At 47.8% G+C, this 23,891-nt stretch overlaps 1 protein-coding gene across 1 annotated transcript in view; it reads left to right on the forward strand.

The window, feature by feature from the left end:
- The first annotated feature begins 10,879 nt into the window (after positions 1-10,879).
- XXYLT1 (xyloside xylosyltransferase 1) overlaps positions 10,880-23,891 on the forward strand; it is a 350,101-nt gene continuing 337,089 nt past the window's right edge. Inside the window, exon 1 of the mRNA XM_082251565.1 lies at positions 10,880-11,480. Within this exon, the coding sequence (XP_082107691.1) occupies positions 10,995-11,480 (486 nt within the window). The 5' untranslated portion in view covers positions 10,880-10,994. The remainder of the gene's footprint in view (positions 11,481-23,891) is intronic.

The following is a 23,891-nucleotide window of genomic DNA, read 5'->3' on the forward strand; positions in this document are numbered from 1 at the left end:
CAACCAGTCTGTGAAATTGTTTACATTTGATTACTGCCGGCAGCTATAGTCGCTAGCAGTAATTGTATTCTTCTGGCCGGGAAGACTCCCGTGCTCCCCTCCGGCAGAACACAACAGTGCTGCAGGAGGCATTCCGCCATCAACACTGACTTGTCCAAAATCGAGTCATCTATGGGCTGCTTAAGTCCTTTTCCAACTTGTTTAGGTATAGAAGAGTAAATTGTTCAGGTAGGTTAGATAAGAAAAAGTATGATTTAGGAAGACCATGTCTGATGAGGGAGGGGTCAGCACATAAGTCTTTGAACTTGGTCAGAGGAGATAACAACCATTATCTACCCACCAACTTAGTAAGGAAGTGCTGGATTTACATTGCCATGCAGAAGTCTTGGCCTAAATTTCCCAGAGCAATTAGGGCTCCATTACTTATGTTTCAGCCACGGTTCACATGGGGTCCGATGCGTCCCTGTTCACTGATTCAGGTGTGAATCAGGTCAGAATTTTTGCCTAAATTCACACTTAATTTGGACCAGAAGACACACGGGACCCTTTTTCAATGCGGACCATGGCGCTCCGGAATTGTGTCAACCGGCTCCATTGTGAGCCTGTCACACTCTCCTGTCATGCGAATTGGATGCGAGGAAACCGGCATCCAATTCCCATATGTGTGGGAACCCGGCCTTATACCCTTTGGAGGATTGAAAATGTTTTAAATGGGTCTTCTGGCTTTTGTGAAAAGACCGAAATGCTCTGTCTAGGATTGCCTATAATAGGTGTCATGAGAGAGGGAGCCTCAAAAACACTGAAGACTGAACCCCCATTCATATGAGTCATGTTATTGGTATAGTATATGGATGTAAGATGCATAAACTGGTTGTAATGCATGTTTTTTTCTATATTTAATAAATATGTTTTTTACTGTACTATTTTCTCATTACCACAATTTTTTTGTGTATGTGCCTTTAAAAGTCCCTGCTACATGTACATTTGTCTAGTCTATAGGTTCACAAATGAGCTTCTTCAGGCATTTCAGGAGGGTTTTCTTTAAGCATATTTGTACAAGCATTTTTAGGCTTGATTGTTTTTGTTTTAGCCAATGGCAGCTACTTACTAAGAAAAGGAGAGGCAAGATAAAAAAACATGCATTACCTGCATATTTCAGGCGCTCCTTTTAAAGTCTGTAGGGACTAAAATTGCACTTCTCTGCCCCAAAGAATCCCATGTACTTTTTTGAGCTTCAATTAACATGGCCCTCAGTTGTGAATGGGCAGGATACAATGGGAATCCTCCTGTATGGCACTGAAGCACTTTAGCCTACTGTGACGGGAGTCACTTTGGTTGGGGGTCCTGTGGAATCTAGCTTGCCTTGGAGGGGTTGAGAAATCCCTCTCTGGCTCCGTTGACCCCTCCTATGTGTAAGTCATCCTGTGTCTATTAGGGGCACAGGGTGACCAAGAAAATGATGGACAACTACTCAATGAGCATTGAGAATATGGTTTGGATTACTTCAAATGGGACAGTAATATTTATCAACAATGTACCTCAAGAAATATATGAAGATTTAGTGTCGGTTCACATTATTGCGGCTGCGGCGATCGCATGTAATACGGAGCGCACTGCTCCTTCATTACATGCGATCTGATGTGCGGATGCGAATTCAGCCATACTTTGTATGGCTGAATTCGCACTGTATCCGCACCAAACTCGCACATGACCCTTTTTTTCAGCCGCATCAGGATCGGATCGCACAGTGGTTCACACTTGTGCAAACCGATCCTGTGCGAACTGTTAGATCGCACTGCGATATGCGATCAAACTGGGGGTGTCGTTAACATTTAATTGACACCCCCTGCGTATCGCATATGGCAGTGTGAACTGCCAGATGTGCGGATGCGGTGCGGGAACAGGCTGCGAATTTGCAGCCTTCCCACATCGCACAGGTGTGAACCGAGCCTAATCCCACTTTACACTTTGAGACCTATAGCCTGTGCCACATTGTTGACTTTTCAGACAGGTTTTCTGGACTGTCAACTGGTATTTCTGGATGTTCCTAGGCAAAGGGAGCCCAGCTCTGGTGCTGAGCAGAGTCTAGCAGCTGTCTGTAGGCGATCTCCAGTTCCCATTCCTGAATGGCCAGAAACTCCATATCTTCCAGTGCCCAGAACACTTCCAAGATATTCAGGATCTCCTCTCTGTAATCCATAATTTCCTCTAACTGCCACTCCAGATCGCTCCCAAAATTAGGGTCCCCTGACAGCTTCCCGTACAACAGTCCCAGGCAGCCGTAGCCAAAGCCTTCCGTTAAGCTGTCATCCGCTATCCAAGTGCATGCTTGGGATACATGTCACCGGAGTGCTCTGTAGCTTTCTGCCCAGACCAGCCTGCTTAACTCAGCTGTCTGCTCCTTGTGCGGTTTATCTCCCAAAAACAGCTCCGGCAATCCATACGGCGACCAGTTCCTTTCTTGGATGGAGGGGAGGATTTTTCCCTGGTATCGCTGCTCACGGGCTAGCGGTTCCTTCCAGAGTTCCAAGCAGATTGAATCCTACCATCCTAGCAGGACCTGCTCTGACACTGGTTCCCTGTTCTGTATCCTCATCTCTCGCAACCTCCTTCCAAATTCCTCTTCCATGGTGGCTGGTATCTGTACCTCTCCTCTTCTGCTACCCGAGACCTTGGATCCCAGTGGAGGTTTGGATGTCCCAGACTGCAGGAAACATACCAATGCTTGCCACCAATTTAACGGAAACTGCGACCCCCCCCACAATGTGCTTGTGTGCTTCCATCAGAATATCGCTTCCTACAGTCTAGATAGAACATAGATATCAGATATTCTAGCCGTCCCCAACCAAAGTGACTCCCGTCACACCTACAATAAGGTGTCCCCCCTTACGATTTCAGAAATGTGAGGATATGTTTAGAGAATATGAGTTTAGATTTGCGTTTTTTTTTTTTTTTTTTAGCCAGGTCACATTTCTAGTTGAACCTTTGCTTTATTCCGTAGTGAATTAACAAACTATAAGTTACTTGATATTTCCTATTCTAATCACACAGATCAGCCATAACCTTATGAACAATCACTTAATATGGAGTAGGTCCTCCTTTAGCCCTTACCTGTTGAGGCATGGACACCACTACATCTTTGAAGGGACAACATGCTTACTTGCTGCCTAACCAATTCAGCTCCGGAAAGTTTTACCCCCTTCACGACCAGGCTATTATTTTGCTATGCGACACTGCGTTACTTTAACTGATAATTGTGCAGTCATGCAATGCTGTAAGCAAACTAAATTTATATATTTATTTTCTCACAAATAGAGCTTTCTTTTGGTGTTCTTTAAATACCTCTTTTTTACCTTCTGCTATAAAACATATCCCATTAAAAAAAAAAAATCTAATCTCTCAAACTTTGGTCAAAATGTATTCTGCTACATGTCTTTGGTAAAACAAAATCTCAATAAGTGTATATTGATTGGTGTGAAAGTTCTAGCATCTACCAGCTATGAGATATATACTGGAATTTTTATACTAGTAATGGCGGCAATCAGCGACTTATAACGGGACTGCAATAGTGTGGTGGGCATATTGACACTACATGAAACTAACTGCCACTGACATCACCAATGACATTATTACAGTGATCAGTTCTAATAATATGCACTGTCATTGTATTAATGACACTGCAGGAAGGGGCTAACCTTAAAAGCGATCAAAGGGTTAAATGTGTGCCTAACAATTGTTTATATGTGTAGTGTGTGCTGCTTTTATTGGGAATCTAGTTGTTTTCTTTCCCTGCTGAACAAAGAATGACCAAACAACGAGATCCTCTGTCACTGAACACAGCTCTGTGTTGTTTACATTCACAGAGCTGTGTTCGGGGAAGCTCAGAGCCGATCACTGGGTTCTGACGGTCAATTGTTGACTGGGGCCTGGTGATCGGCATGTGCTGTGACTAAGCACAGCTGGGCGCACACGCCCCCCACTCGGAAATGTAGAATCATGTACATATACTGTATGTGATTTTGCGCACAGAGGCCGTCCTGTAGCAGTAAACTAAGGCGGTAATTAAGTGACTTGAATATGCCATCCACTTCTAGATGCCATCAATGTTATTCACTCAAATTGGTTCTAAACCCAACCCATTTTTTTTTTATTTTACCTTAACACATTCTCTGTATTAAAGTAGAACTATAGGCATTTTTTTTTGGGATACCGTAAGGGAGGGTTATAACCTGTCAGATTTTGGTTTTTTTGGCAACTCTGTCCCAATACGGAGATCTCCCTTCATTTACTGTCCCATAGCCAACAGGAATTGAGTGGAGATCCCTGGACACCCCCAGGTCACCAGAACTAATGTCTCTGTTTGAAGATTTCCCCTCTATTACTCTTCTGGGGACAACCCAAAATTTGGGATTTTCTTTCTACTTTCAATGTTAAGGGTTAGATCACACCACAAAAACATCCTCCAGATCCTTTCCGGATGAATTTCTGCATTTGCGTTTTTAATGCGTTCCCGGTACTGTTTCCAGTTGCATTCCAGGTGCATTTCTTATGTGTGTAGGTGCGTTTTTAATGTGTTTTACTGCGTTCAAGTACAGTTCTGTGCAGGAAAAATGCAACATATCCTTTCTTTTCTAAGAACTGGAATGCACTGGAACTGCAAGCAATGGTGTGAAATCCATAGAAAACCATGTAACCTACTTTCTATGTGTTTTGGATGCAGAACCAAAACCACTGGAACGCATGTGGTATGAACTAGCCCTAATGGTAAACGGGACAGACAGAGACGAGGAATCTCCTTACAGGGGGGCACAGAGAGCAATAAAAACTGACTGGTGTTCTAATCCCTCTCCATTCTATCCAAAACTAAAATAAAAGTTTTGCCTTTAGTTATACTTTAGGCTCCGTTCACCCCTGAGCGATCCAGATCACAGACGAAATCGCCGCAATTCTGACTGCACTTCCAAATCACAGGAAATCGTGGGGTGCTTGTGCGATGCCATTACTTCCTAATGGCACCCCAATCTTGCTGTGATAAATCAGCCAGTCAGAGTTCACTGATTAGCCCGAATTTTATGACATCTGACAGTATAAAAAGGTTGTACAAGCTGTATCCTTATCTGTTCTGTGCAACCATATTACACAGAGTGGTGCTTACTTCCTCTTTTGGAGTCCCCCATCAACACTGTCCCCTCCTTCTTCCAAGTGCCCCCTCAGCAAGCAGTGTGCTTAGGGGCATCCGTGCAGATGCGCTCCCAAGCCATGCTCTATACGTCTGTAGACATGCACACATAGCTCAGCACCACCCCCAAATAGGTTTTGACTGACAGCAGCAGGAACCAATGGCTCCCATTGGTTTTAGACTCCCCTGTTAGAGGGTGGAGAGAGGGTGCAGTGCCACTGCAGGCAGGACGTCGCTGGAGTGAGAGAGGATTCAGTTAAGTGTTTTTTTACCTTAAGGCTCCGTTCACCCCTGATGCAAAAAACCCAACCAAAACAGAGTCCTAGGAGTGGAAATACCCGCTTAATGTCACACCCCATTTAGGGGAAGTGAATTTAAAAAGCAGTGTGTATAAAAAAATACCCCACCAGTATAAAGCACCTCAAAGGCTACTATTGCAGTAAAAAATATAATTTATTGGACATCAAAAGTACAAAAAAACAGCACAAACCGATTGACTAAGTCAGTCAGCTAACTCATGGAGGGGAAACTCCAGCCCCCAAACATCCCCTGACCCCCTGTCCCACCCAGAGAACCCTTCCCCTACTCCAGTGTCCCAAAAGAGGACCTAACACCTAATCTCTCCTCAAAACCCTGTCCTCCCCTCCACTGGCCAGTGGAAACCTCCAAAAACACTAAAGGGGGCAAATAGCCCCAAAAAAATTACTGTGCGGAAAATCGCAATGCGGCTGCTCAAAAGAAGCTCCTGCTCCTTTTTGAGTGGCAAATGTTGCGATTTTCTCACGCTTGCAGATCGATTTCTTGCATGGCATGATTTGGGTGCCATTTGGAAGTAATGGAATCGCACAAGCTTTCCACGATTTGGAATCGCTGTGATTCCGCCCTTGACCTGGATCGCTCAGGTGTGAATGGAGCCTTAAAGTGGATGTAAACTCCATTCATGAAATTTGACCTGGGCACATATATCTGTAGTATTTTCTTATCTCTCTCCACTGCACTAAGTCCCCGTTCCTCTGTTATCAGCATGATAACTTCTGACAAGTTCTCCCACACAGGAGGTAGAAGTGGCTGGACATTTGTGTCAGGGTGGGTGCATAGAGATAGATTAGCAGAGAGCTGGTCTATTCACAGCAGAGCTCTGCATGTTTCTCTCTTCCTCTGCCTATGTGGAGGGAGGTGTGTGCCTTTCCTCCAATCAGCTGTCACACAGTGTATGTCTAGACTCCACACCCAGTGCTGAAACAGGAAAAAACATTCTAACATTGATGTTCATAGTCAGGGCCGGTGCTTCCACTAGGCAAACTAGGCAGCCGCCTAGGGCGCATTGCCACCTAGGGGCGCAGCAACGAGTCAGCACTCAGGCTCCATCATGAATGATCCTTGTGAGCTCAGGAAAGGGGCGGCAGTGGGGGAGGAAGAAGGGACAGAGGAAGATGCCAGGTGTCTGGGGCAGTGGCAGAACTACCAGGCCCTGGCTTTCCACCATTGTTGGGGTAGCCCCAAGGGGCAGGAAAGGAGCCCACCGGAGTGCTAGCTGCATAATGATCCTCTTCCTCTGGAGCTGAGCAGCCTAATCCCTGGGTGGGAAGTGACTCTCTAATCTGAGCTGGTGGGCAGCCGTTCATTTACCTGGGTCGGTATTAAGCAGGGAGTGGAGGAGAGCTGAACCTGAGCCGAAGCTCGGCACTGGAGGGCGGCACCTTTACTGGAGCAGAAGCGACGAGGCAACGGAATGGTCTGAGGATGTTAGTGATGAAGGAGGTGCGGAGCTCTCTGACTGCTGCTTCTCCCTCCACCAGGAGCCGGTTGGAGCTGTGGTGAGCACTGTGGTCCAGGAGAGGAGCGTCCTGGGAGAAGGAATAAGCAGGATCATGGTGAAGGAGGGCAGAGTGCAGGACACTCTCTTCATACTGCCCAGTAAGTGTCCCCAGAACAGGGAATCAGGGTCCCTGGGTGTGACATGGAGCATCCCTGGTGTGAAAGAGAATTGGGGTCACCAGGTGTGCCATAGGGAATCTGAGTCACCAGGTGTGACATGGGGGAGAGGGGTCACAAGTGTAACAGGGGTTTGGGGTCACCAGCTGTGCCATGAGGAATTGGAAACCCTGGGTGTGCCATGGGGAATTGAGGTCCCCAGGTGTGACATGGAGGAACATCATGGTCCCCAGGTGTGACATGGAGGAACATCAGGGTCCCCAGGTGTGACATGGAAAAACATCAGGGTCTCCGGGTATGACATGGAGGAACATCAGGGACCCCTGATGTGACATAGAGGAACATTGGGATCACTGGGTATGACAGCATTACATGGAGGAACCATCAGATCAGGGTCACTGGATATGACATAGAGCAGTTTTTAACCCCTTCCCTTTTTATTTATTTTTTTTTTGGGGGGGAGGGGGGGGGGCGCAAGTAGCTGATCTTGCCTAGGGCGTAAAACAGTCTAGCATCGGCCCTGTGTTCACTTTCTAAACAGTGTAGAAAGCTGAAGACTGCAGCTATACAAATAAAACTTATGTAGGGAGATTTGTTTCATCTCTGTGTATTATCTGAGGCTGTTCACTTCACTGGGTATATGTGAGGGTTTACATCCATTTTACCCACTTGACGACTGCTCACTGTGCCTCTACTGCGGCACAGTGGCTCGTTATCGTCCAGCGATGTAGTACTATGTTGCTGGACTCCTCCCCTTGTGGGCGGCACTCGCGCGCCGCCGGAGGCTCGCTCCCGCTGTATTCATTCACAGCGGGAGTCGGGCCAGGGGAGGAGCAGCGGCGATCGCCGCTGCTCTTCCCCGATCGTCGGGGAATCGAGTCTGGAGATTCCCCCGCTTGTGTAAACAGAGCAGGCGGATCTCCTAAGTGACAGACAGTGACAGATTGCAGTGTTCAGCATAGCTGAACATGCGATCTGTCCCTGTGTCACACAGTCACCTCCCCCCACACATGTTAGTAAGCACCAGGCATACATTAACCCCTCCCTCTCCAATAAAATTAACCCCTTCCCTGCCAGTGTCATTTTTACAGTAACAGTGCATATATATAGCACTGATTACTGTAGAAATGTCACTGGTACCCCCAAAAGTGTCAAAAATGTCAGTCAAGGGTCCGATCTGTCCACCGCAATGTCGCAGTCCCGCAAAAAAAAAATCGCAGATCGCCGCCATTACTCGTTAAAAAAAAAAACACCAAAAATGACAGAAATCTTTCCCTTAGTTAGTAAACGCAATAACTTTTGCGCAAACCAATCAAAATACGCTTATTGTGATTTTTTTTACCAAACATAGGTAGCAGAAAACAAATTGGCCAAAAATTTTTAAAAAATTTGATTTTTACATTTTTTGGGGGGGGGGGGGGGGGATTTCATATAAAAAAATGTGAAAAATATTGTTATTTTTTCAAAATTTTCGCTCTTTTTTTGTTTATAGCGCAAAAAGTAAAAATCGCACAGGTGATCAAATACCACCAAAAAAAGCTCTGTTTGTGGGAAAAAAAGGACGTAAATTTTGTTTGGGTACGGCGTCGCGCGACCACGCAATTGTCAGTTAAAGTCGCACAGTGCTGAATCGCAAAAAGTGGCCTGGATGTAAGACAGCAAAATCCTCCGGTGGTAAAGTGGTTAAGGTAAACAAACGCCCCCCTCCAGCGCTGTCCTGCCTTCAGTGGCAATGCTCTCTCCTCACCTTCCTACAGGGGACTCCAATGGGAGCCACTGGCTCCTGCTGCTGACAGTCAAATCCTGTTCGGGGGGGAGCTAAGCTATGTGTGTCTATGGGTATACAGAACCTGGCTCTGAAACGTGTTTGCATGGATGCCCCTCAGCACACCGCTTGCTGAGGGGACACTTGGAAGAAGGAGGGAAGTAAGCTCCACTTTGTAATATGGTTGCACAGAGCAGGTAAGTATACAGCCTGTACAATCTCTTTAGGCTGTCAGTGGTCATAAAGTTCTGACTAATCGGTGTATGGCAGTAGTGGAACTACCAGGGTCGCAGCAGTCGGACTTGCGACCGAGGCCTGGATTTCCGCCACTGTGGGGGAGGGCCTGCATGTTCCTTCCGCAGCATCCAGTTAGAGGCATTGGGTTGGGAGATAGTACACTGAGCACTTACTGTCACTGCCCGCTTATGCCCTCCACCCTTTGCTGCAGTGTCCAGTCAGATGATTTCGGGTACTGTAAATTGAAGGAGAAAGTCAGCGGACGGCCAATAGAGTGAAGAGGGAGGAGCTCCCCACTCTGGAGGAGACCCCATGTCAGGAGACGACTGCCCCAATGTCATCCCTATCCTCACCACTGCACCTGATGTCATCCCTATCCTCACCACTGCCCCCAATGTCATCCCTATCCTCACCTCTGCCCCCGATGTCACCCCTATCCTTGCCACTGCCCCCGATGTAATCCCTATCCTCGCCACTGCCCCCAATGTCATCTCTATATCTGCCACTGCCCCCAATGTCATCCCTATCCTCGCCACTGCCCCCGCTGTCACCCCTATCCTCGCCACTGCCCCGATGTCATCCCTATCTCTTCCATCGCCCCCGATGTCATCCCTATCTCCGACTCTGCCCCCGCTGTCACCCATATCCTCGCCACTGCCCTGATGTCATCCCTATCCCCGCCACCACCCTGATGTCATCCCTATCTCCGCCTCTGCCCCCGCTGTCACCCATATCCTCGCCACTGCCCTGATGTCATCCCTATCTCCGCCACTGATGTCATCCCTATCTCCGCCACCACCCCGATGTCAACCCTAACCTCGCCACTTCCCCCAATGTCATCCCCATCTCTGCCTCTGCCCCCGATGTCACCCTATCCTCACCACTGCACCTGATGTCATCCCTATCCTCACCTCTGCCCCCAATGTCATCCCTATCCTCACCTCTGCCCCCGATGTCATCCCTATCCTTGCCACTGCCCCCAATGTCATCTCTATATCTGCCACTGCCCCCAATGTCATCCCTATCCTCGCCACTGCCCCCGCTGTCACCCCTATCCTCGCCACTGCCCCGATGTCATCCCTATCTCTTCCATCGCCCCCGATGTCATCCCTATCTCCGCCTCTGCCCCCCGCTGTCACCCATATCCTCGCCACTGCCCTGATGTCATCCCTATCTCTGCCACCACCCCGATGTCATCCCTAACCTCGCCACTTCCCCCAATGTCATCCCCATCTCTGCCCCCGATGTCATCCCTATCCTCACCACTGCCCCAATGTCATTCCTATCCTCACCACTGCCCCCGATGTCACCCCTATCCCCACCACTGTCCCCGATGTCATCCCTATCCCCACCACTGCCCCTGAAGTCATCCCTATCCCCACCACTGCCCCTGAAGTCATCCCTTTCCCCACCACTGCCCCTGAAGTCATCCCTTTCCCCACCACTGCCCCTGATGTCACCCCTATCCCCACCACTGCCCCTGATGTCACCCCTCCCCTGATCTATAGGGGCCCCTTCATGGGTTCATGCATGGACCCTGAAGGTTCTAGTTACACCTCTGGTGTATGGTGACTGGAGCCCATTCCTGTACTCCGTGCCTCCTGTGTACTGGTACACGTGATGTCCCCTCACACAATCCCTGCTTCTGAATTTTGAACAAGTGCGAACAGAGCAGCTGTGCGCCTGCCAACGGCAACAAGTCTCCTCTACTATTCCACCAATCCGCGCCCTCCGGGGCAGAGGCGGGTCTTTCGCTGATTGGCCACTTGCACTATCCATCGTCTCGTTTTCCTTGTCCATTCAGCATGGCTTCCCGCTGTCGTAGAGCTGTAGACAGGCAATGGCTATAGGAAGTATGGCAGGACGCGGGTGGCCGGTATGAGTCCAGCACAGCTGGTGGCTAGAATTGTCACCATGAGGTCCTATCAGGCGGTGCTGCTCTTCCTGGCAGCCTTGGCAGTACTCGCCTTCTATTACCTGGGTTCGGGAAGGGAGAATTTTTCTAGCACCACCAGGAGGATGAAGGAGAGCAGCTCGCTTCACAATCTCAGCCCAGACCTGGACCTGGACATTGACATGGACCTGTCTGCTTCTTCCTCAGAGCTGAAGATGGGGGAGGGGAAGAGCAAGAACGTGGAGAGCCGCGGGGTACAGGACTACCACCTGCTCATGATGTTCACCAAGGTGGACCGGAGCCCCGGCCTCAAGGACAAGTTCCAGGTGGCCCTCACTTCCCTGGTCAAGTATGGCAAGTTTGAGAGCTCCGAGGTGCTCAGCCTGCATTTTGTGTCCGATGAGCCCAGCAAAGAGGTCGGGAAGACGGTGCTGAGGGACCTGCTGCAGGGAGCCAGCTTCAAATATAAGGTGGGCACCAAAGGGGCATCTCAGCATAATGATCACATACTCATAGCATTACATTGGGCATGTAGAACCTGCTGCAGAGCGCCAGCTGTAAGGTGGGCACCTAAGGGGCATCTCAGCATAACGATCACATACTCATAGCTGTATATTGGGCATGTAGAACCTGCTGCAGGGCGCCAACTGTAAGGAGGGCACCTAAGGGACATCTCAGCATAACGATTACATACTCATAGCTGTATATTGGGCATGTAGAACCTGCTGCAGGGCGCCAGCTGTAAGGTGGGCACCTAAGGGGCATCTCAGCATAACGATCACATACTCATAGCTGTACATTGGCCATGTAGAACCTGCTGCAGGGCGCCAGCTGTAAGGAGGGCACCTAAGGGACATCTCAGCATAACGATTACATACTCATAGCTGTATATTGGGCATGTAGAACCTGCTGCAGGGCGCCAGCTGTAAGGTGGGCACCTAAGGGGCATCTCAGCATAACGATCACATACTCATAGCTGTATATTGGGCATGTAGAACCTGCTGCAGGGCGCCAGCTGTAAGGTGGGCACCTAAGGGACATCTCAGTATAATGATCACATACTGATAGCTGTACACTGGGCAAGAAGGACCTACTGCAGGGAGCCAATTATAAGGTGGGCACTAAAGGGGCATCTAAGTATAATGATCACATACTGATAGTTGTACATTGGCCATGTAGAACCTGCTGCAGAACACCAACTGTAAGGTGGGCACCTAAGGGGCATCTCAGTATAATGATCACATACTAATGTACATTGGGCATGAAGAGCCTGCTGCAGAGCGCCAGCTGTAAGGTGGGCACCTAAGGGACATCTCAGTATAATGATCACATACTAATGTACATTGGGCATGAAGAGCCTGCTGCAGAGCGCCAAGTATAAGATGGACACCAAAGGGACATCTCAGTATAATGATCACATTCTGATAGCTGTACACTGGGCAAGAAGGACCTACTGCAGGGAGCCAGTTTCAAATATAAGGTGGGCATCAAAGGGGCATCTCAGTATAACAATCACTTACTGATAGCTGTACACTGGGCATGAAGTACCTGCTGCAGAGCACCAAGTATTAGGTAGGCACATAAGGGACATCTCAGTATATAGATCACATACTGATAGCTGTACACTGAGCAAGAAGGACTTTCTGCAGGGAGCCAGCTTCAAGTATAAGGCGAGCATCTCTGAATAATGGTCACTTGCATATAGGTAGCTGTACATTGGGCACAAAGGACCTGCTGCAGAGGGCCACGTATAAGGTGGGAACAAAAGGAGCATCTCCAAATAATGATCGCTTAAATAAAGGTAGCTTTACATTGGGCACGAAGGGCCTGCTGCAGAGTGCCAAGTATAAGGTGGGCACCTAAAGGGGCATCTCAGTATAATGATCACATTCTGATAGCTGTACACTGGGCAAGAAGGACCTGCTGCAGGGAGCCAGCTTCAGGTATAAGGAGGGCACCAAAGAGGCATCGCCGAATAATGATCACTTACATATAGGTAGCTGTACACTGGGCATGAAGGGCCTGCCGCAGAGCACCAAGTATAAGGTGGGCACCAAAGAAACCATGATCACATAATGAAAGCTGTACACTGGGCAAGAAGGACCTGCTGCAGGGAGCCAGCTTCAAATCTAAGGTGGGCACCAAAGGGGCATCTCTGAATAATGATCACTTACATATTGGTAGCTGTACTCTGGTCATGAAAGATCTGCTGCAGAGCGCCATGTATAAGGTGGGCACCTAAGGGACATCCTGTCATAATGGTCACTTACATTGTAGGTAGCTGTAAACTGGGCAAGAATGACTTGCTGCAGGGATCCAGCTTCAAGTATAAGGTGGGCACCCAAGGGACATCTTGACAGAATGGTCACATACAGATACACTCACCGGCCACTTTCGTAGGTACACGTTGCTAGTACTGGGTTGGAGCCCCTTCTGCCTTATTTCTTCGTGGCATAGATTCAACAAGGTGTTGGAAACATTCCTGAGAGATTTTGGTCCATATTGACATGATAGCATCACGCAATTGTTGCAGATTTGTTGCCTGCACATCCAGGATGCTAATCTCCTGCTCTTCCTCATCCCAAAGGTGTTCTATTGGATTGAGATCTGGTGACTGTGGAGGCCATTGGAGTACAGTGAACTCATTGTCATGTTCAAGAAACCAGTTTGAGATGATTTGAGCTTTGTGACCTGTTGCCTTATCCTGCTGGAAGTAGCCATCAGAAGATGGGTACACTGTAGTCATAAAGGGATGGACATGGTCAGCAACAATACTCAGGCCGTGGAGTTTAAACAATGCTCAGTTGGTACTAAGGGACCCAAAGTGTGCCAATAAATCCCCCACACCAATACACCACTACCACCAGCCTGAACCATTAATACAAGGCAGAATGGATCCATGCTTTCATGTTGTTTACACCAAATTCTGACCCTACCATCTAAATGTCGCAGCTGAAATCGAGACTCATGCAGCGGCAGGCCTACTTGAGGTATTGCGCTGAAAACCCTCTAGAACTATGTGCTATTCACATCTTTCCAGAACTCCTCGTTCCTCTGCAAGAATAGATATGGCCTTTGGTAACTCCCAATTCCTGCCATTGGTTAGGGAGGTCTTCTATTTGGTGGTGCACACTGAATTTAGACACAAGGATAAGTCTTTCTTTACCCAAGGTGACAAAAATGGCAGACTCCTGGCCATGTTGGTGGCAGAGCATAAAACTGGTTCTACCATTCCTGCCATTAAGAATGTTGGTGGTGATTTGCTCACTAACCCAGGGGATATTTTATAAGATTTTGTCTGTTATTTTACTGAGCTCTACTCCACCTTACCATCCTATAATATAGACTCTATGGAAACCCTACTGGATAGTCTGAACTTGCCTGTCCTCTTTGCCCCAGATAGAGACACTCTGAAGGCTAAAATTACCCCACTTAAGACTGAGGCGGCCATATATGCCTTCTCCCTGCATAAGGCTCCGGGCCCAGATGGGTTTCCAGTTGAGCTTTATTGGACCTATATGGAGCAGTTAGCTTCCAGACTGTGTGCTCTTTTTGAACATTGTCTGGAGCACAAAACCCTCCCTCCTTCGATGTTAGAAGCCTAAATGGTTTAAGTGCCTAAACCTGGCAAAAATCCCACTGGCTGCTCCTCTTACAGACCGATCGCTCTGTTAAATACTGATCTTAAAGTCCTTACCAAGATTTTAGACACTAGACTAGCTAAGGTCATACCATTCCTGGTAGATATTGATCGGACCGGTTTTAGGCCTAGAAAATCTACTGATACCAACTTGCGCAGAGTTTTTACACATCTGCAGGTCCCTCATACTGGTCAAAGCTTAGTTGAACAAGCTGAAGTTAAAAGCTGATTGGTTACTATGCACAGCTGAACCAGATTTAGTGTGCCCCAGCTTTAGTAAATCTCCCTCTTAGTCTCAATTGACCTAGAAAAAGCATTTGATTCTGTGGAATGGCAGTATATGCATAAAGTGCTGGAGACGATGAGGTTTGGTCCACATTTTCGTAGGTGGGTGGCATTACTGTATAGTACCCCTAAGGTGGCTATCCAACTTAGATTCTCAGTTTCCTCTTTTTTTTTTTTTTTCCCCATTGGCAGAGGTACGAGACAGGGATGTCCATTATCGCTATTCCTGTTTGCCTTCATGATGGAACCCCTGGCGATAGCGCTTGATCCTCTCCTGAGGTGAGGTTGTTACAGGTGGGGACGGTCAAAGAATGTCTTGCTCTATACGGTCATGACCTCATTCTTTTCCTTAGTGATCCCAGGCCTTCCATGCAGGCAGCACTGCGTGTTATGGATAAGTTTGCAACCTATTCTGGTTTGAAAGTAAACTGTACTAAAGCCTCTGTTCTCCCCCTGGACCCGGGTGCTCAAGCGGCGGCTGGGCTGACGCTCCCCCTGCGGTGGGTTTCACAATTGACTTATCTTGGGGTCTGAATTACTGCAAACGTGGCTGATTATATAGCCCTAAATTTAACTCCACTGATTACTCCCTTGAAGCAGAGAATCCAGGCCTGGAAAAAATCTCCCTTTGTCTCTCATAGGAAAAATAAATCTTATTAAAGTGGAACTCCAGTCTGTTTAAAACCAATTTTTTAAAAAAGCTTCCCAATAATTGTTAGTACTAGTACATTATTATTTGGATACTGTCCTAACTGCCTTCATGCTTGTTATTTGTAAATCTGTAATAACTAACATGATCTCAGAAGCAGGCAGGAGCCATCGAAGATGTGGGCATCTGAAGCCTTGTGATGTGTTTTTCCGGGGTAAGGTGCAGCTGGCTACCCAGCATGCACCTTCTGATCTCGCACCTGGAACATTAATGCCACTGATCGGCTCTTCCTCTTCCGGACAGGTTGCCATAGCAGTGGCAGCGTCAACAGAAGTTCCTGCCCTATTGTTATAGCAACCTGTCAATCAGGACATCCTGGTCCCCCCCATTCGCATTATTTCCGGTCTGGAAATAACGCAAGATTTAGTCACTAGGCGAATCGCGAGGGCTGCTGGGATACATGGTGCCTCTATCTCAGGAGCCCTTGCGAATCGCTTACTGACGTAATCGCCTACGTGGACGCAGCTGGAAGTGTGGCTGAAATTAAGAAGAAAAAAGATACTTCCATACAAAAGAAAAAAAAAAAAAAAAAAAAGTTTACATTGGTAAAAGCATTTTTAAAGTGGATAACGTACATAGCAACTATATAAAATGGGTAGAACTCCGCTTTAAAATGAAGATGCTCCCGGTTATCCTTTACTTTTTGCGTCATGCTCCAATGTGGGTGCCCAAGTCCTTCTTTAAAAAACTGGATGTGCTTATTAGTTCTTTCCTTTGGTCCCCCTCGCTTCCATGTATAAGATTGAAGGTGTTACAGGAACCTTGGGGTCAGGGAGGTCTGGCATTACCTGATTGGCACAAATATTACATTGCGTGCCAAATGCTGTTTGCACATCATTGGCTATTTGGGAATGATGGTGATTCAGCTACAGTACTAGAAACAGTGGTCCTGGGCTCGTATGGGAGCCTGCGATTGGCATTATTTAGAGGAAGCAAATCTATGTTATCATTGACTAGATAGATGAAAGCCACCTTTAGGGCTTGGGTAACCTCCCAGCTGCTAATGCAACCTGATCTTAAAAGCATCTCACCCTCAGCTCTGCTGTGGCTGAACCCTCATCTGCCGCATTTTATTTGAATTGCCGAATCCAAGGGTGTGGGCAACCAGGGGAGTCAAAACAGTGGGTGATATTACCCAAGAGGGGAGTCCACTCACCTTTTGATCAATTAAAAGTTTAATCTCCAGAACCAATATTTTTTTCATTACCTTCTATTACGGCAGACCTATTGATCACAATTCTGTGCCTTCGGTCTTGGAAAACCTGTTACCTGATGACTCACTGTCCAAAACCCTCTCGATAACCTATAAGGAAATGTTTAGGACTTTGCCTCCTAGGGTTCTCTGGTTTAGAGAAAGATGGCAAATGGAGGTCCCCAATATTGATTGAGATGACATGTGGGAACGCCCCTTTAAGCACCAGGTTTTGGCCAGAGATTGATACATTTCAAATTTTCTACAGAATCTATTATACCCCAGCTAGATTGGCAGGGATTTACTCCTGCTCCGCTGAATGCTGGAGGTGTGCATATTCCCCTGCTAATTTTGACAATATTTTCTGAACTTGTCAGCCAGGCTGGGATTTCTGGTTGGCGGTTACGGACTGCATAGCCGAAGTCCTCACCATACCTCTCTGTATGTCCACTTGGTTTAGTGGAAGCTGTAGTTCCATCCAATGCCTAAAGAACCTTGCTTAATGTTTCTGTTTTACACATCTAAGGCCATTCTTCACCAGTGGAAGAAACCTGCAGCCCTGAATGTGTCCTCTTGGAAGGGCCTGGTTAATTCCATGATCCCATTCTCTAAGACCACATATCTATCCCGGGGAAGTGAAAATAAATTCACCAAGGTTTGGCAGACTTGGTTAGATTCCTCCTCAACTGTAGGGTAACACTTTGAAGTATGATCTTGAGGGGCTGGAGATTGTGTGCTATAGATAGTGGTTAAACTGTGCATAAACTCAGACTAGCCAGTTGGACCTCTAGTGTTCTTTAGCTCTTATAAGTTTGGGATTCTGCCATGGTACTCATAGCTTTGGTTTGCTCAGGAGCTCGTCCAGCTCTTATGATACTGGAAAATGTATACTTAAATGTATAACCTCATCCAAACCTTGGGGCTACAAGTGGGAGGGGAGACGCAAAAGAGGGGGGGGGGGAGTGGGATGGGGTGGACTACTTGTATTTTCTTCTTTCTTCTTCTTCTTCTTCTTCCTTTTTTTTTTTTAGATCAATTCTGGTTTGTTGCAGGGCCCTGAGTGGTCTAACATTTGTTGACTTTGTTTTGTTTTGTCGCCACCTTGTTAGGCCTCTTTCACACAGCCGCTCCGGTGTTTTGCTCCGCTGCGGGACTTTTTTTTTTTCACGGAGCGGATGACATTTGTGTCATCCGCTCCGTATGACCGCATATCATCCCATCCGTTTGCGGATGATATACGGACATAATGTAAGTCTATGGGCATTGCGGATGTCAGCGGATGACACTGCTGATATCCGATTTTCCTTCCTTTCCGTTTTTTGAACGGAGGAAAAAATAGGGTTCTGTTCCATTCGAAAAAACGGAACAGAACTGAAAGCAAGAAAATCGGATGTCAGCGGATGGTATTCCGCTGACATCCGCAATGCCATAGACTTACATTATGTCCGCAAATCATCCGCAAAAAAATAGGATGATTTGCGGACACACGGAGCGCCCGTGTGAAAGGGCCCTTACTGTTTTTTAAACTGCATAACATCAATAAAAAAGGAGTGCGAATTGTAGCCTCAGTTTCCTGTTCTTAGCTGACAGGAGTGGCACCCAGTGTGGTCTTCTGCTGTTGTAGCCTATCTGCTTCAAGTTTCAATGTGTTGTACATCTAGAGATGATATTCTGCATACCTTGGTTGTAATGAGTGGTTAAGTTAGTTACTGTTGCCTTTCTATCATCTCGAACAAGTCTGCCCATTCTCTGACATCAACAAAGCATTTTTGTCCACACAACTGCCGCTCACTGGATATTTTTTGGCCCATTTAACTTCAGCAAGTCGTCTTCACCTCATCTAGATGCCTAAATGCATTGAGTTGCTGCTATGCGATTGGCTGATTAGCAATTTGTGTTACCAAGCAATTCAACAGGTGTACCTAATAAAGTGGCCAGTAAGTGCAGATAGTGGTACACTGGACAAGAAGGACTTGCTGATGGGAGCCAGCTTCAAGTATAAGGTGGGCACCCAAGGGACATCTTGGAATAATGGTCATACATATACACTGTATTGTCAAAAGTATTGGGATGTCTGCCTTTACTGGCATCCCAGTCTTAGTCTGTAGGGTTCAATATTGAGTTGGCCCTCCCTTTTGCAGCTATGATCGCTTCAACTCTTCTGGGAAGGCTATCCACAAAGTTTAGGAGTGTGTCTATGGGAATGTTTTACCATCCTTCTAGAAGTGCATTTGTGATATCAGACACTGATGTTGGACGAGAAGGCCTGACTTGCAGTCTCTGCACTAATTCATCCCAAAGTTGTTCTATCAGGTTAAGGTCAGGACTCTGTGCAGGCTAGTCAAGTTCCTCCACCCAAAACCTGATCATCCATGTCTTTTGGGCATTCCCAGAAGAGTTGAAGCTGTTATAGCTACAAAGGGTGGGCCAGCTCAATATTGAACCCTACAGGCTAAGACTGGGATGCCATTAAAGTTCATGTGCATGTAAAGGCAGGTGTCCCAATACTTTTGACAATATAGTGTAGATAGATGTACACTGGGCAAGAAAGAGTTGCTGCAGAGAGCCAGCTTCAAGTTTAACCACTTTCCGACTGCCGACAGTAATCCTACTGAGGCAGTGCGGCTCCCCTGGGTCCAGCGACGGACTCCTAGTGGTCTCGGCGGCGCGCGTGCCGCCAGAAGCTCGCTTCCGCGCCGCCGGAGGCGTGTAAAAAATGTCAGGGGTCCGATCTGTCTGCCGCAATGTCACAGTCCTGCACAAAATCGCAGATCGCCGCCATTACTCGTAAAAAAACAATAAAAATGACATAAATCTTTCCCGTAGTCAGTAAACGCGATAACTTTTGCGCAAACCAATCAAAATACTCTTATTGCAATTTTTGGTAAAAAAATGTGTAGCAGAAAACAATTTGGCCTAAAATGTTAAAAAAATGTGATATTTTTTTTTTTTTTTGGAAATGTTAAATAGCAGAATGTGAAAAATATTGTTTTTTTTTTCAAAATTGTCGCTCTTTTTTTGTTTATAGCACAAAAATGAAAAATTGCACAGGTGATCAAATACCACCAAAGGAAAGCTCTGTTTGTGGGAAAAAAAGGACGTCAATTTTATTTAGGTACAGCGTCGCATGACTGCGCAATCGTCCGTTAAAGTAGCGCAGTACCACATCACAAAATAGGGCCTGGTCAGGAAAGGGGTCAAATCTTCTGGTCTTAAAGTGGTTAAGGGGGGGCACCCAAGGGACATCTTGGCATAACAGTCACTTACTGGGCAAGAACGACTTGCTGCAGGGAGCCAAGTAAAAGGTGGGCACCCAAGGGGCATCTTTGCATAATAGTCACTTGCATAGATACCTGTAGACTGGGCAACGGAGCCAAGTATAAGGTGGGCATCTCAGAATAATGATCAAATACATACAGTTGTGTTAAAATAAGTAAAGCTCAAAATTCTTATAATAGCTTTTATTTCCATACACGCAAATGTATTGGGAACACTGCACAGTCTATTCCAAATCAATAAAAAAAAAAAAAGTTTCAAATTTTGTTATTTTGAAAGTGAAGAAAAAAGAATATTAGACTTTAAAAAAATAGTAGTATTGTATAGATATAGTTTATATAGATAACCACTGTTTCTGGGAACTGCTTCACATCTGTGTTGCATGGAGTCAACCAACTTCTGGCACCTGTGAACAGGTATTCCAGCCCAGGATGATTGCACTCCATTCCTCAAATCCTCTGCATTTCTTGGTTTTACCTCAGCAACAGCATTTTTCTCTTACGTCCTCCGACAGTCGCCGCCCACTTCATATTCATCACCAATGGGGTTATGTCCTCTATTCCGTAGGAGTAGCTAGGCAATAGAATATGTTAGTACAAAGACTTTTAACATATCCCACCCCCAGGGGGTGGTCCCCTCAGTACATAACCCTCCACTTCCTGTATCCAACTCAGTTTCATTTGTCTAGCTGTCAGGAGTAGCTGGAAGTTTCTGTGCTGGGGCACCTTGTCTCAGCTCTCTTTCCTTTCTTTGGATTTTATTTGAGTTTTTTCTCTTTCTTGTTAGCTGTTATTTTACCAGCGTTAGTTAGTTCTTCGGAAGAAGAGGATCATGCGGGCTGCGTCTCGGGCTGACCCCCCTGGTAGCAGGCTGTGGGTCAGTGGTTTCTCAGCCCGCCATCGAGCGTTCAGTCAGGTATCGCTCCTGAGTTATCTGAACGACCCATCCCTGTTCCGTGCAGGGATGCTAGGTGAGGTGGCTACCTCACCGGACGCTGTGCGGTTTCTCAACCCACCTTCTGATGCGTCCTGGATGCGACTCTCCCTGCCTCATGTGCAGCGGGTTGGTCGCCTGTGCGGGTCCCCCACGCCATGTAAGAGGTAAGTGCATTTATGTGGGGACCTGTCTGTCTGGGGGGTGTCAGTCTGGGACTGTGTACCTTGCCCTGTGTTCACACTTTTACGTTTTCCCTATCTCTCACATTGCATGCTGTGGGCTGCAGGAGGGGGGGCTGGCTGCACTCTGTGTCAGTTTTCTGTCTGTGTGAACGGCTGTGTGCTGTGGGGCTTGAGTTTCTCATGCTTGGGGCACATTACAGCGCCGCTGCGGCGGTTTACCATGTTCCTTTTTTTGGGCAGATGGTGTGTTTTACTTCACCCTCATGGGGTGTGGGAGCGGCGGTTTCGGCGCCATAACGGCGCCATTTTGGCTGCGATCGCTCCGGCCGCATGTTTTACATGCATGGCGGCCGTTTTCTTGTAGCCTCCATAGGCTTTAATAGAGCGCCCTGTATGCCAGCACTTCCTTTCCTTCAGGAGCACCGCAGGCAGCAGCAGCAGCACCGATCTCTCCAGGTTCATTTCTCTCTATTCCCTGTATCCTGCCTTGGTATACTTGTCCCTGTGGGGGTCCCTTGTGTGGGGTGCTTAGTGTGAGTGGGCTACGATCGCAGCGCTCTCTTAAAGGGGCGGTCACCCATTTATTTTTGCTACTACAGGGGCATGGATTCTCAGGAATGCTAGTTTCCTGCCAATTTAGTGGGAAGCCAGGGGACTGCGGTTTCCCCCCCCCCCGAGGGGGATTTTGGCTGCGATTGTGGCTAGCCTTGCGACTCAGGTGCAAATGCTGGTGGCTGCTCAATCCTCTAAAAGGCCCAGAGTTTCAATTTCCTCTGATTCAGAGGGTGATGGTACTGGGGCTGCTGTGGCAGAGATCTCCTTATCGGGGTCTCGTTCCTCCCTGGACCTTATAGGGTCAGAAATGGAGGCTGAGGTAGAGGGGGTTGATAATTCTCCCCCTGGCTCGTCTGAAGAGCTTGCACTCATGGACGAATTGGTTGCTTCTATCAGGCAAACTCTGCGTTTGGAGGAGGAAACATGTCCTCCAGCTGCCTTGGCGGCTTATTGGACGCAGAAAAGGCGCAAATCATCGCAGATGTTTCCATGCACTGATGATTTTCAGCGCGCTGTGAAAGAACGATGGCGTAATATACGCAAACCTTTTGCTGTACCAAGTAGGTTTAAGCTGCGCTATCCTTTTACGCCCGCTACTGATGGGCGTTGGTGTGTCCCACCTCCGGTGGACTATGCGTTAGCAGTTTTGAACAAGTCCACTGCGATTCCTGCTGAAGACACCCCGGTGTTCCGGGATGCCACGGACAAGAGGATGGAGTCCCTTGCCCGTCGTACCTATTCTATTTTGGGTTCTATGTTGAAAGCTTTATTTGCTTCACTTATGGCGGCCCAGGCGGTCGCGAGCTGGACGCTGGTGCTTAGGCGTGTCCTGGTGGCTGATTCTGCCCCCCAGGCGACTTTGGATATGGTGGATCAAATCCACCAGGGTGTCATGTATTTGTGTGATGCAGACCTGGATATGGTTCCGTTGGCTGCACGTGTACACAGTGTGGCGGTGTTATCTCGCCGCCTGGTTTGGTTGAAGTGTTGGTCTGTGGATCAATCTTCACGTAAGACCTTGGCCAATCTGCCTTTTGATGGTTCTCGCCTTTTTGGCGAATTCCTGGATGCCCTAATTAAAGGGGTCACGGGGGGTAAGAGCACGCTCTTACCTCAATCCCACAAGACTTAGACGGCTCCTGGAAAAAAGAATGCTTTCTTTCGGCCCCCTCAGGGGTCCTTTCGTGCCTTTCGGTCACACTTTGGGGCAAGCCGTCCAAGGGTCAAGGCTCCCGCAAGAAGCCGTGGGCAGGTAAGCAAAAGTCCAGCCAATCCGGTTCTGCGGCCCACAACAGTGCGGCCTGAAGGGGCGCCCTCGCCCAATTCACAGGAAATCGTTCGATCTGGCTACTAGATCGAGTTTCTCTCTCGGCCGGAGAGCAGATTTTTTCCCTCAAGTCTTCTGTTATCCCCGGAGCGTTTGCGGGACCTGCATCTAGGGGTGCAGGTCCTGAGGGCTCAGGGAGTGGTGGTCCCGGTGCCTCATCGGGACAGATTTCGAGGGTTCTATTCCAATCTGCTCACCGTGCCCAGGAAGGAGGGCAAGGTGCGTCCGATTCTGGACTTGAAGGCGCTGTACCGCTTTGTGCGGGTGCGCAAGTTCCGCATGGAATCCCTGCGGTCGGTGGTGGCTGCCCTGGTTCCGGGGGAGTTCATGGCTTCCATCGACTTGAAGGATGCGTATCTTCACATCCCGATTTTCGAGGGTCACCAGAGGTACCTTCGATTCGCCATAGCGGAAGATCATTACCAATTTGTGGCGTTGCCTTTTGATCTCGCCTCGGCTCCGAGGGTGTTCACCAAAGTGCTGGCACCGGTTCTGGCTTTGTTGAGGGCCCAGGGCATTTCGGTTCTGGGGTATCTGGACGATATTCTGGTTCGGTCTGCGACCAGCCAGAGTCTGGAGAAGGATCTGTCCGTCACGTTGCAGACTCTGCAGGAGTTTGGTTGGACGATCAATTTTCCAAAGTCGACATTGTGCCCATCGGTTCGGATTTCTTACCTGGGTATGATTCTGGACTCTGTCCAGGCGAAGGTCTTCCTGCCGGAAGAAAAACTCGCAGCTCTTCAGGAGGCAGTCAGGTCCCTCAGGGACGTTCCATCTTC

Source organism: Pelophylax lessonae (genome assembly GCF_965119305.1).
Source record: "Pelophylax lessonae genome assembly, chromosome: 3".
NCBI classification, from domain to species: domain Eukaryota; kingdom Metazoa; phylum Chordata; class Amphibia; order Anura; family Ranidae; genus Pelophylax; species Pelophylax lessonae.